Raw genomic sequence first — 13948 nt, 5'->3', positions numbered from 1 at the left:
AGAAAATCGGGAGAGCTGTACCACGACAATGCATCAGTACGAACTCTGCCAACGTAAGACTAAACTTCCATGCACTCCAGTGGCTGAGGTGCCTGCGATGTCCATGACTCGGTGTGCGGGAGGAGGGCTGGGGGGTGAAAATTGATACGTATATTAAAGGTTCGGCTGGATATTGGGGGCGCCCCTGACTATACGCCACTTAATTATTCAATTGACATATCTTCTAGAGCAAGAAAATGCTATTAGATGTTATCATCAGTCATTTCTGACAATAGCCGTCAAAAGCTCGATTACCTTTTTAATAATTAAAAATGCTAGAATGCTTCACAGGTTTGGATTTTTTTTTTCTCTCCTTGCTTTTCTGAAGGAATTATAGGTTCCTCTTGCGGTTATTATTTAAAAGAAATACGTCAGATAAAATTATTACATTTCAAAACTAAAACACTATTTTTAATATTTTTTTTTCTCGAAACGCACGTCCAATTGTGGTAAAATAATTATTTGAATCTGTTCGTTCCCCAACAAGAAACGCTGCTGGAGACATGGGGGGAAAGGCATCAGAACTACGAGTAGTTGCACTTACGAGTCGAAGGTAGGTAAAACTACATGCATTAAACATTATTTCCTTTTATGGTTGAAGGGAGTGTGACATGGTATTTATGCTCGCCGAGGTTTTTATTTGAACATGACATATTACAGCCTAACTACCCAGAAAACAATTTGCGGTTCGGAATTCGTTTTCGTTCTGCCCGAAAATGGCTGTTCGAGAACTTGCCGGTTTGAGCTGCGCTCACTCGCTTCTCTGTGGTCACGTGCCGTTTCAATGGTTCAGACCAGGGCTCTCAAAGACGCGGCCCGCGGAGTCGCTGGGACACGTCCCGCGGGCAACCATGCTACGAGTCGCGGTTCATATCTCGAGCGCTGATATAACATAGAGATCTCTTCTCACAGACTCATTTTCGCTCGCAAAGTAGCTCTGCTCTTTTAACACATTCACATAGTTCATACTTATCTGTGTTCATTTGCCATTTGTTTCGCTCTATCTTTCGCTTCTCATTTTTTTTTTTTTTTTAAATGTACAACAATGACGCGAGCTCTCACTCAGCAAGAGCAATTGCCAAAAAACAGTTCGATATTGTCGCCTTAAAAATTATCGATATGAAGCGACAAGTATCTGTTCAAAGTGTTGTCATAAAAATCGCTAGGAAAGCAAAGAACTGTCAAATTAACCGATAATTCTTTAGAGACATTTTGAGTTTAGTTGAATCCTGAGGGAATTGAGCAACGGGAACGACAGTGTACTTGCTGTCTTGTTCTATTAAAAATGACAGCAGGTTGGCGGCGCGGGGTGATTTTAATTGTCATCACATCAGGTCAGGACCCATTGTAGCCATATCCACAAATAAAATCTGAAGATGTCGCTGTGAGTTAACAAAAAACATAGCGCAAGCGGTCTCTTCTCTTTAAAATCTTTAGACCCCTCCCCCTTTTACGTTGGCCCTCGACCTTTCCGATGTGGGATATTTAGACCCCATACTCAAATGAGTTTGAGACTACTGGTTTAGACATAACCACCAACTATAATCAAAGTCGTAGGTCATCGAAGGCACTTACTCAATATTAAAAAAAAAATAAAAAAGAAACATGATACCCATTTTTTTTGTGGCTTTTAAAAAGCTAAATTACGTTAATTGAAAAAAAAAAAAAAAAAGAAAGTTACGTGACTTTTGTTTTTGCTCCTCAATCCAGTTTCGGGTTCGGTTTGGATCGGTTGCGTTTTTTTACTTTATTGAATGTGGCGCTGACGCTTTATATGCGTGACGCTGTAGCAAGATATTGATTGGGTAGTCTTCTAACACCATAATAAATCGCCTAGCACAAAAAAAGAAAGGGGGGCGGGTCGGTGTTCTTTTAAGCATTATTTAGTTTCTTGTTGATGTATTCATACATATAATGTGAAATAAAATTCTAATGAACATTTTTAATATAATAAAAGGCTCATAGATTGTTTTAAAGCTTAATAACTGGGAACTAAGTCCATGACAATCCTGAAAGGCTGTCAGTTTTGTCTGTTGTAATACTTTCCTAGGTGCTCCTGTTTAACAACATACCACTTGGACACGTACTTTTCTAAAACATTGATACATTATTTTGGCCTGCGGTGCCCCTCAAATAAAAATTTAATATAAATATTTTTTTGGAGGGAGGGGGTATTTATATGTATCTGTGCGCTTCACCGGAAAAGGCTCTGCCTGTTGATGAACAACCAAAAGAAACCACAAAGCGCCGAATTAATAAATTAATCAGTTACTTGGTATATGACATTGTTTCTTGGAGTACCCTGGCAATTACTTTAACGCGGAGTTCTTTTGCATCGGTTTTCCTGGCAGGCGCACTGTCGCTTGGGCAGGCAGCGCATTTTATTCGGCCGGTACGTGCTGAGAAGAGGTGTATTGCACGGATGCTACGAGCTAGGCCATTGTTCCGCCTGCGTCGAGAATGAGGAGCGGCCTTGGAGGGTAATAACTCAACCACGCGACCGTAATTTACAAACGGGTTCCTGCGAGGAACCAGGAAAATGATCATGCTTTTGAGCTCCTCAGCAGACCCGAGCTGTGTGAGAAAAGGCACCGGCTGGGAAACTACATAAAAGGAAGCTGTTGCGCACCAACAATCTTCTTTTTTTTAATTTTTGTTTTCTTGCTTTGGCTGCAATGTTCAAAACAGTATCGACGAGTTTCGAGGTAGTTACACTCAGTAATCGCCAATGTTTTACAGTATTAAAGATACAAGTTACAAGAAAGTTCAAATTTAAATTTGATTTTTAACGTTGCCCGAAATGCAAACGCGCACCTAGCAACACGTTCCAAATCGAGCCGAGACTGAAAATATTTCGCAACGACTTCAGGAACTGTTGCCAAACAAAGAATGCTTCGTAAAACGACTAACGAAAGTAAAAAACAAAAAAAAAAAGAAACCAGCCGCAAGGACGCTCGGCAGAAAAGCGCTCCTCGACCTCGTCGCCTCGGCGGCCCGCGTGGTGACATGACGTCACGAGTTTGCGTCACCGTTTATCAACCCCGGACGTGACGTAGCGGAAGCCGCGCTCCCAACGAGCAACGGCGCGTCGCGATTCGTGCGACCGCCACCGGCGCCGCCGCCGCTGCTTCGCCGGTTGATTCATTGTTCGCCCAAGATTGCCGGAGTCTCGAAGCAAGGAGTATTTTTTCGGAACGGTTCTTGTCGTCGTTGGACCGCTGTTTGTTGCCGGATTCCCTGCTCATCCAGTGGCGTGGTACGAGCGAAGGACACCTCTGCTATGTTTTCGGAACGCTGTCAGTTCCCGCGGTGGAAGCACAAGCGGCGGTGATGAGGCTGGCACGCCGAACAACGGCCTCGTTTCGGAGGAACCCGCTGGCCGCTAGCGTCTATCCCAAAGTCCGGCGTCTGCCAGCTACGGTGCACGACAACCACCCAGAGTAAGCATCGCCGTCGAAAAGACTGCTCTAAACAAAGGCAGTGAAGGAAGTAAGAAAGAAAAAAAAAAAAAAAGTGAAGGACGCGAACTTGTCTCTCGACTGCGATAAGCGTCACGTCCTAACAACAAAGCGCCGGTTCGCCGCCCCTGTCGTCTGCTTTTTTATTTTATTTTTCCCACCCGAAAAAGGGCAGCTCTTGGAAGAGATCGCACTTCGACAAACGCCGGTTGGCAGCGAGATTTTGCAGCAATGATGAACTACAAAAAGTGTAGCGGCGTGCGGTCGACGATCCTGCAGCTCCTGCTCGCCGTGAGCTTGCTGCAGCTGGGGTCCAACCCGGACTCGAACCCCGTCCGCGTGGACCGGAGGTCCGACTTGGTCCGGAGCGTCCGCATGGGCGTGCACTCGGCCTTCACGCAGACCCAAAGCCTGTCTCCACCCGTGTTTGTGCACCCCAAGAACGTGGACGCGTTCGACGCCGACCCCATATTCGCCGAGCTGCACGAGCTGGGCATCCCGTCTCTGCTGCGCCGTATCAGGACCCGAGTGTTCGCGTACCTGGCCGAAGACCCGGGTCTGCCGGCCGTCAAGGCATCGGGCGATGCCCCGACGCCCGCAAACACCGGCCAACAACAACGAGCGACGAGCGGGGATCCCGTGATCGACGACGCATCGTCAGAGTCGACCGGCTCCGGCGCTGACCTCACGCAAGAGGTAAACGACGATTCTGCAAAAGCGTTTTAGTTGTCTCTCATTTGCAAATTAATACGCGTCCGAGGCTTGGGGTATTCCCGCGAATGTAGGACGCGTGAATTCGTGTGCGAAAACATGTATGTCGGGCCTGACGTAACACGAGGAAACAAAAGCGCTTGGTTTTCCTCCGTCGTCGAGGTGCGCGCGTCAGTAGCTCGCTCAGTGCGTCGCGTCGTCCGTGGCGCAGGAAGACGGCGAGTGAGGTCTCAACACGTGCCGTCCGACCCCGACCAACGTTCCAGAGCTTTCGGTGGCTGGTTCGCCATGGGTGCGGGAGTTGATGGAGGCCGCGCGTTTTTGAATGGCGTGCTGAGTGCGTTTGATACGTCCCCGTTTCGAGTTTCGCTGCCTCGGCTGGGTTTGCGGAAAAGAGAGGGGAATTCTGCCAAGGCATTTCGAAAGGTGCCGTTGGTTCTACTCGAGGTCCGCGTTTGCGCGCTGTCGCCGAGCGGTGCTCTCCGAAATGGAGCGGGAAACGGCATGTGCACTGCCAACGCAGAAAAAAACCGGTGCCAAGTTGGGACGCACATTTGTCTGCTTGACATCCTCGAAACACACCTATTTGTGTTCACTTTCCGGCTACTAGCATTTGGTTTTCTGTTGGATTAAATTGCAGCTCTGCTTCGTGCGAAATGAGGGACGATTGCTGTATGAACGTAATTGGAAAAATGTAGTCGTTAGACCCTAGAAGCCTGTTTCTTTGGTGGTGTTGTGACTTATTCGCCACAAATTTTAGCTGTTCCACTCAATTCTGTTAGCAGTTCAGTGACCAAAAAGAGTTTCCAGTGAGGGAATAGTGACAATTCCATTTTGTTCCCTTTCTAACACTTGCTTTCCCATTCTGTCACCTTATGTGATAACTATAACCGAGAGCTCATATTCCTTGTTTGATTATGGTATTTGTGTGATCGATGTCCTTGGCACCTTAACTATCTTATTTCGCCCATCAGTCACATTTTCCATGCATAGCAAAGCATCTTGACGTTAGGAACGGTAATAAAGCATTGTTTTCATTTATAATATTAAAACCTTGTTGCATCTTGCACACTATCAAACTACTGAAGAGCAAGTATTAGTCAGACCAGGTTTTAGTTGTTCATTTATAATTTTGTAAGAACAGAAATATATGTAGCACTATCTACTGGATGGCTTGTTGAACTAGAGAGTGAGTAAAATCTGAAGTGAAACCTGTTTATGCATAGCATGCAGAAGCCCCCATGCCCCCAAAACCTGTGCACTGTCTGTACAGTGGCTGCATAACTAGCTAGACTTCTCTACCATGATAAATGGCTGACTATGTCACTTCATGGTCATATGTGAAATATAATATCATGCCTGTCCAAAGTGTTCTAAGCACACCACTTTCATAAACATTTTGCCTGACACAGCAAGTGTCATCAACATGATAGGTCAAGTGCATCATGCAGCCCATCTCTCTTCCGACTCCAAAATTGTGACAAAAGCCAGAATAGAAAGTTCCAAGAATGGCTTGATCACTAATGGCCATATGCTCCTTTTAGTTTGGCGCATCATCCACAACCAAACAAAAATGAAGACCAGGTGGTTCTGTTGCCATGGTCCCAGATATGCAGCTGTGCCCGAGTATCTCATTTTCTAAGAAGGGGTCCAGCCCAACTAAGCTTTTCATTCTATCTGCAGATACCTTTGTCCTAATGGACACCTTAATTAATAGAAAGTGATAGCTGTCAAATGCTCTTTTTGTAGTGCAAGTATAGTGTGCAACACTGTTAGTGCTGACAAATGTTAGCAGGTTTTTTCTTAGAATTAAAAGGCTGTCATCAAAAACTAGTATTCTGTTGGAAAGTGCTCTTTTGGAGCACTAGGTGAAGTTGAATGCTTGTCAGTGACATGTTTGAGTAAAATGCTAAAAACCACCAATGTCATCAATCACCAATGGTGGCCCTGCTGAAATCGAAAGGGGTGGGAAGCTATGCGGAGCACAAGTTCGTCTGCTTCTTGCTCAGGGGTTGCGATGATACACCGAGCTCTTATTGGCTTATTGAAGAAAATAGCGGGTAGACTTCAAGGCATCTAGCATTGAGGTCTGCCCACTATCCTTCCAGTCAAAGCCAATGAGAAGTCGGCGTCGTTCTGACTTCACCGAAACCCTTGCAAAAGAAGCAGACGACCTGCTCTGCGCATAGGTTCCATCAGTCCTCTATGGCACGGTGTACCATACACTTGAATGTAGGTTAAGTTGTTATACCGGGACACAAATCTTGGCAGTTACCTTCTATCACACAACGTCTGCTTTCATAGTCACGTCCTAAACAATGCTGCTCGGTTTTCGTGCTTGCAGATTGAGGTAAACTAGATGAAGCCGATAGGGCCTCGTGCAAGCTCTAGGGAGCTAGCACGAAACATTCCTGCGCTCTGGTCGAAGTATGTTTCATCTGCAAACTCTGCTGCCAGAGCATCGAATGGAGCGAAGGGACCAACTGGCAACCTAACATCAGCCTGCAAATGGGACTCTTAGTAATGTCAGTAATGGAAATTAGCGGGCAGCTCTGTGGAGTGTATGGCTCATACAAACAAGTCCAGGGCCCGTTTGCTCGAAGCGCTAACCGCGGCTAAAGTTAGCAGCAGTACCTAGGAGAGGGATTTTGAAATCACGTGACTCGGCTTGGTAGGGATGCGGGGAAACATGGCGGTGCCCCGGCGAGTGAACGCCGCTCGCTTTGGAACTAATATGTCGTTGTAGCTGCAATATCGGGCGCGTTAGTCAGCAACCAATGGCGCAGGAGGCTTTCGCTTTGCCTTACCTCACTTAAATCGCATTGCATGAGCAGTGACCTCGCCGCATTTTTTAGATTGTCTTTCGATTCTGGCCATTCCTAAGCCTAAATGAACCACGCGATAATTGTCGGCATGGCAACGTCTTTGAAAAGAGGATTGCCTTGTCTCAATCGGCCGGGTATTGATAGCACACAAAAGCAGGTTAGTGCTTCGAGCAAACGGGCCCAGGGGGGCTATGTTGCACGTTTTGGACTCCCAGGAGACTAGAGAGAAGAAAGTGACGTAGGTGGGAATGAACGTATCTTAGCAGCACCACGCAACGCGCCATCAGCGACTCCACCAGTCAACATCCAAAGAGCGTTGTTGACGTCACTTCCTTCTCCCTAGTCTCCTGGGAGTCCAAAACGTGCAACATAGCCCCCCAGGTCTCCTTTATGAAGACAATTGTTTCGAATTTAATGTGACAGGGCTTCATAGGTGAGGGCTACGGTTGATTTTGAGTAATTAATTGCCTTTGGCCAGAGGCAGTCCCTGCATTGCTCGCATGGTTGGCCGCTGTCTTGCATACCACGTTTCTTGTAATGCGGCTTTCTTTGGAACCCGCCCCTTATTTAGCAGGACCGTCACTGGCATATTTTCGAGGCAAACAGGCCATGTTGAATATTGTGTCTGTAGTTGAGGAATACACTTCATGAGTGACATATACTGTAAATGTTTTTCCTGAAATGTGCGAATAAAAGGGAGGGATGCGTTTTTCTTAGTTTATGTGAACCGTGACCAACATCACGAATAGTTTTTCTTTTACTTCTACTGGCAGCATTTCCGTCAGACTGAACAATGCTCGGAGTTGAACGAGGTCCAAGACGCGAGCTGCTTTTTATAGTCAAATATTGTTAGGCTCGTAATAATTGTTTTCCCTCCGCGGTTCGTTGCATTTTTCTTGGAGGGAATAATGACCCGAGGACAGCATTATATCTTTTTGGCTATCGTTTGTTTCCAAGATTTGTGGGCACAATTCAAGTACCTTGGTCCGTCAAAGAAGATAATGCATGACAGAAAAGGTCCTGAGCAGGCAGAAAACTTGTCATCGTTTAATTAGCTTTGCCCTTTGTTCCGAAACCTTGCTTTCGTCGCTCTTATTTTCTGGCAGTGTTATTTACTGAATGTAGTTCTCCAAAGCTCGCCAAATGAATGTGGTTTTTATATATATATATATATATATGTTTCCACAGTTTATTTTTTGATGCCCTCCCTTATGCACCATTCCGAAAAGAATGCAGAGAATAAATGACTGTAGTACTATGTCCCGCCCAATTGTAAGTGCGAGGAGACTTGCGTGACGAGCTCAAAAATTGCACAGGGTGTACTACTGCTATTTCCATTTGTTCTCGGACCCCCTTTGACGTCCATTTCTTGCTTATCCCGATTTGGTTTCATGGGCGTTTCAATGTTGGGAAGACTTCGCAGGAGCAGGGTGGCTTCTACAGAGGGCTTGGTGATAAGCTCAAGCTTGTCTGGTCCCTTGGGCTCTGTCTTTTCTGCCACCTTGGCAACTGGCTGGTGAAAGAGCTTTGCAAAACCACCCGAAGCCAACCTTGGCCGTTAGCCAACTATGTGTTAAAACGGCTTGCCAACACAACCACGGAAAAAAAAAAATAGTTTCGCGAGGATGAAGGAGAGGAAAGAAAAAACGATTATGTGACATTGGGTCGTGTGATTGTCAAAACAGTGACCGAAAAGCACGAAGTATTAGGCACAAGCGTCACCCTGCAGAATGAAAACAAAGCTGACAGGTGTTTGTTCATCCTTGTTCACCAAGAAATCGCCGAGACAGTTTAGGATCATCTTGCCCATCTTTCCCGTGAGTCTTGGAAATTGGAGCAGTCTTTCAAACTGTGTTCGACTTCAAATTCGATCCCGTTCTTTTTCCTTCGTATGCGACGTGTCTTATAATTAGGGTTCCACGTTTCCAGCGTTTATTATTCCTGAATTTCGGCGCTGCTTTTTCGAGGTTTCTTTTTTTCCAAGTATTCGGTGCTTTTTTGGTATTAATTTTGGCTGTCCGACAAAAAATTGTTGTTTATGTTGAAGAAAATGGTGCACGGACGTGGCATTCCCCAACCTTCAAGTATACACGTAGGCCGAATACTGGGAAACCGTACCGGTAATAGAAGAAAACAAAATAACGTGTGGTTCCCCAAAAAACAGCAGCTTCGCAGGGGTTCACGTAAGGTCCCTTGGGTTCATGGGGGTGCTACCTGTGTTCCGGGTGAACGGCAAAGAAAGGTGTACGTAAAAATTTCTTCCTGTGAAGCTCGAGTTTTGTTTCCTCGAATTGGGAGGTTTATCGGGTTTCCCCGATTTTGATAAAACCGACTCGGGGGTCGGTTCGTGTCCCGTTATGTAGTTTGCCAAGTTTAATGTAGATTTTCCCTCTTTGTTTCATCGTTTGCTTTAATGGCTGAAATGAGCTTTTTTGAAATGCGAAATAAATCGGAAGCATGCCTACTGTTCGAGTTTACATCGTGTACGACTGGTGCATTTCTCTTCCTCTAAGAGCTACGAGAGAGCTTTAGCACGCATGCCAGGTATCATCACTTTTCCCCCCGCCGTTTTGGCGCAGGTTCAACCCGCGTAATATAAGACCCGTCGTTTAATGACATTCAGCTTGCTTGGCGGCCATCGAGTCCTGAAAGAGGTCCAAGATATTTCCCCATGCGCCTCCGGGACTCCTCACCTCCATGATGATGTAAGGAGTGCCGTCGCCGCTCGCGTGGTCTGCTTCCCCGCAAATCATGCTTGTGATGTCCCGGTTTTGGGAGTATATATATAACTTTTTTTTTTCGGGACGATTCGGCGTATTAATAAATCTACGCTCGGGTCTGACTATTCTGCGACACAAGGAATCAACGAAAGGAAGAAAAACATGCAGAGATGCACATTTCAGACTACGAGAATGTTTTAAAGCCCCTAACTCATTGAAATCTCCCCGTCGGTGCATTCGCGCATGTATATCTCATGCCAGGGCATGCCAGCAGAACCGGTCGCGGTGGAACGTGACGTCAGGTCAGATATGACATTCTCGTGTCATGTGACGACACGTGAAGTCGTAACGTCAGCTCGCGCTGCCAAATTTTCTTGCTTCAGCCGCGTGGTCGGACTTTTTGGGTCGCACGTGCCGAGGAATTCGCGACTCCAGCAAAATGGACGGTACATAGCAGGAAAACACTGAAGTTGCCGGAACAGTCCCTTTCGCAATTTCTGCTCTCCTCTCGCGTCTTCCGTGTTTGCATGTTGTCGGCGGTTAGCGCGACGCGGCCACCAAACTTGGCCAGCCCCTTCGTGGGTTGTGTCCAGATCAACGAAAACGGTAGCGATGAAATGAGCCGCAGGGAAAACCGTGTCTCGTAATGGCTTCACTAACTTGTGCCTTTCATCGCTTCTCATGTTGTGTAGGACGAACAGTTGTGAACCTATCATTGGGCGTTCATCAAACGTTCACCAGCGCGGTAGCAGGACAGTAGATAATATCACTGCTTCCCCGAAGAGGGCTAAAACTCTGCAAGCTCCCGCACGCATGTTTTGAACGTATAGTGAACGAAAATTGGTGCGAGCCATTTTGAAGCCAACGCTCGCTTGCCTACTAAACTTGCGCGTTGGTTGAGTTGGCACATGGCATGGCACGAAATGCTTTCGGCCGCCATATTTTGTCGGAGAGTCGCGAAGGCGATGTTACCACCGGTAAAATGTTCAGAGCTTTACACGAGGCGCCAGGAATTCAACTACTATAATAATAATAAAAAAAATAATAATAACAAAAGCCGTGCAGTTGATGAGGAGCGAGGTACATGACATTGGCGCACCGCCTATTTTAAGATCCTTATTTGCGAAGCAGGTGAAGCCTGTTGGGATATATAGGCTCGGCGAAATGGACGTAGGCAGCTGGGAATCGTGCATAATATTCCTCGCTGCTTCTCGGAGTGAGCATGGCAACAGCCCGGATCTCGCGCCCACGGAGCCTGTTTCTTTCCTTATGTTTTTGTTTTTCTATCGCTCTGTGCGAGGCCGTGAAACCTGCTCTTGGCTCTGGTCATTGATGCGATGGCGCGTGGGTTTTGCGTCTCGAGTCTCTGAAGCGGCCGTGGAAGCGGGAGGAGAGGGAGGACACACCTTGACGTCACGGGGAGTGTTGGGAGAGCGAGAGTGAAGACACCAAGATCGTGAATCGTTGTTAATGCCACCCAACCACGTTTTAAGCACGTTAGAACTCCAAAAATAAAATAAAAGAACGAAACAGTAACGAAAGGTAAAGATAAATGATTTACTCAAAACCTACAAAAATCGTTAAACCGTTATATTGCGCTTGAAACCCCCCCCCCCCCCCCCCCCTTTCTTTTTTTTTTTGTTTTTTTTTCAATTTCAGTTTATGCTTGCTATCGCCTTAGTAGTTGGTGTTATTTGTTTACAGCTCGTGCTTATCCCATTTTGTCGCTCGCGGGTCTGTGTGGGAGCGTGGTAGAAACTGGGAAACTGCCAAAGCTGTCAGCAAGTGCCATAAACGATCGTGCACTTTAATAATAATAATAAAGCAGGTTTGAAATAGAACATTAATTTTGATCTTTAGTCATCGCTTATTCCACACTAGAGGATTTCCCTACTTGCGTTCATGCATGTCTACAACGTTCTCGAAGCCGCTGGCGTGTGAGTGTGTGGCTTCATCTCAAGTCTCATTTGCACGAGAGCGCGTGCAAATGAATCGCTTGATGATGCTGCATGCTCGCGGCCAACGTGGTTGATTTCTCTTCTAAAGGCCTGTTCACACATGCAGCGGAGCGCTGCAAGCATAGCGCTGACCTTGCGCTAAGAGCGTGCTGACGGGAGCGTTCAGCAGCTTTGTATCGCAATGTCAAAACTGTTGCTCATGGCAGACGATATGTAGCTGACGACACGTGAGCAGCGCTACATCTGCGCTGAGCTGCATGTGAGAACCCCCCCCCCCCCCCCCCCCACACACACACACACACACACACTTTTCTTTTTATGGCGTCTATTTTTAGCCTTTTATTTACTGCGTTCGACGGAAAACCACAAATCCGAGATTTAAAGGGACAGTGAAACGGAACCTTCTATCGGAGAACTGGACGTCCCTTCCTTTCCGTCTATTACATTTATTTCGTGGTGGCGTACCGGGTCCGCCCGCGTGACGGACCAGAGTGCCTTGTTCCTTTGTTTCCTGTTGTGTTCTTGCTGAGGCTTGCCGCACCTTTCGTTCAACCCACGGTGTAGGAAGGCTCCTTCCTACACCGTGGTTCAACCTCAGCAAGTGCGGCTGAAAAGATTACCTGTTGCCAAGAGGTAACAGTTGAGGAGGAAAAGCACGTACACCTCATAATAACTCTCGCAAAAAAAAAAAAAAAATTGTAAGTGTAAATTGTTGTTTTGGTGCGAGGGAAGTGTTGATCCCGAGACAGTGAAAAAAAACGAACGAACGAGTGTTTTTTGAAGTTCACCGGCGCGCCAGTGCCGTCCTCTTCTACTCTTTAGACCGTTCGGTGCATCGTCGTCCGTCGTCGCCGGGTCGACGGCCCATCATGACGTCACGTCTGCCACGTTCCCACATTGTTGAGGCACTTTGTCCCGTTGTGTACATCCAACGCCCAACCTCTTGGCTTCGGTATTTCAGGAGCCGGTAAAGGTGGGCAAGAAACCAGCCTCCCTGGAACAACAACCATTAACAAAAGCGAAGTTGCTTGCACCCACTCAGAATAAGAGCGGCCCGCTGGTTCGCGGAGTTGCTCGGAGTCAGCAACCATGCACGCGATCCTACGCGCGAAGAAAACAAGTCCGACCTTGACTCACTCCGTGTGAGCGAACCCTCCTCGCCTCGCCCCCCGCTCCTCTCGGCCGCCGAGAGGCCAGCGCGTCACGGCCGGTTTCAATGAACCCAGGGCTCCCGATCTCGGAGGCCGGAATCTGGATGGAGAGAGGGAGGGTCCGCTGGTCGTCAAAATCCTGACGACGCCACGGGTCGCGAGTCCTGGCACGGGCCGTGTCCTCCGCCTTTCCGATCTCGCGGATCTGAGTGCGAGCGATGTTGCTAAATAGCGACGTCGATAGGAGAAACATCCACGCGGTATAAAAATAATACCGGGTCCCCGATTTCGTTTTCTTCTCGGAACGCGGTTGGCACATGCACCCATCGGTTGTTAAAAGTCTCTCTCTGCTCTGCTGCTCGGCGTGGAGAAAGGAAGGAAGAGAGGGGAGGGACCGGAATTATCGTCATTTCGGGCGATTTTGGGGTGCCCTGGTTGTTTTATTTCGAGCCCGCTGTCTCCGACGGCGGGCGGTTTGGCCCCGCCGCTAAAAGCAAAGGTTGTTTGCGTGGAGTTCACTATACCGGCGTTTCTTTGCTTGAGTAAGTCGCTTTTTGCGGCGCGAGCATTTAGCTTTGCTCGGAGAGCCCGCGATTGGGCTCCCCCGACCGCCGCTTGGAAGGGTGCCCGGCACGGGCGACCGGCCGCGTGAGCTCTCGGGGCCTTGGCTCTGCCACGGCCGCTCGATCCCCCCGGGGCCGCTGCTCTGCCATGTCAAGCCCCCGAGACTTTGTGGCATTCGGGAACGGCCGACCCGCCGCCGCCACGTGCTGCTCTTACTCAATCAACGCCCTCTGGTTTCTGGGCTCGGCGTTTTGGGGTCGTTCAGGTCTCAAGGACCGTTGAATCGAGAGCGAAGCGGTTGCGGCGGTTTCGCGGAAGGTCTGTGTGTGTGTGTGTGTTTTTTTTTTTTTTTTTTCTTTAACCGGTGAATTAGGCTGCATGGGTTAGTGGGCTACCACCTCGTGTTTATAAATAGACCATGACCCTTTTCATCTTTTTTATCGCTTTTACCGAAACGGTACGGAGAAACCAAAATGCGAGCCTGAAAGACATGGACGGACTTTTCGACGACAGTTTTCTGTT

At 47.7% G+C, this 13948-nt stretch overlaps 1 protein-coding gene across 1 annotated transcript in view; it reads left to right on the top strand.

Moving 5' to 3' along the window:
* The first annotated feature begins 3168 nt into the window (after nucleotides 1–3168).
* Nucleotides 3169–13948, top strand: part of LOC8051450 — a 131238-nt gene continuing 120458 nt past the window's right edge. Inside the window, 1 exon segment of the mRNA XM_042293400.1 lies at nucleotides 3169–4193. Within this exon segment, the coding sequence (XP_042149334.1) occupies nucleotides 3729–4193 (465 nt within the window). The 5' untranslated portion in view covers nucleotides 3169–3728.

Source organism: Ixodes scapularis, unplaced genomic scaffold, assembly GCF_016920785.2.
Source record: "Ixodes scapularis isolate PalLabHiFi unplaced genomic scaffold, ASM1692078v2 PGA_scaffold0__279_contigs__length_252992795, whole genome shotgun sequence".
Taxonomy (NCBI): Eukaryota; Metazoa; Arthropoda; class Arachnida; order Ixodida; family Ixodidae; genus Ixodes; species Ixodes scapularis.
This window is presented reverse-complemented; position numbering and strand designations above follow the sequence as displayed.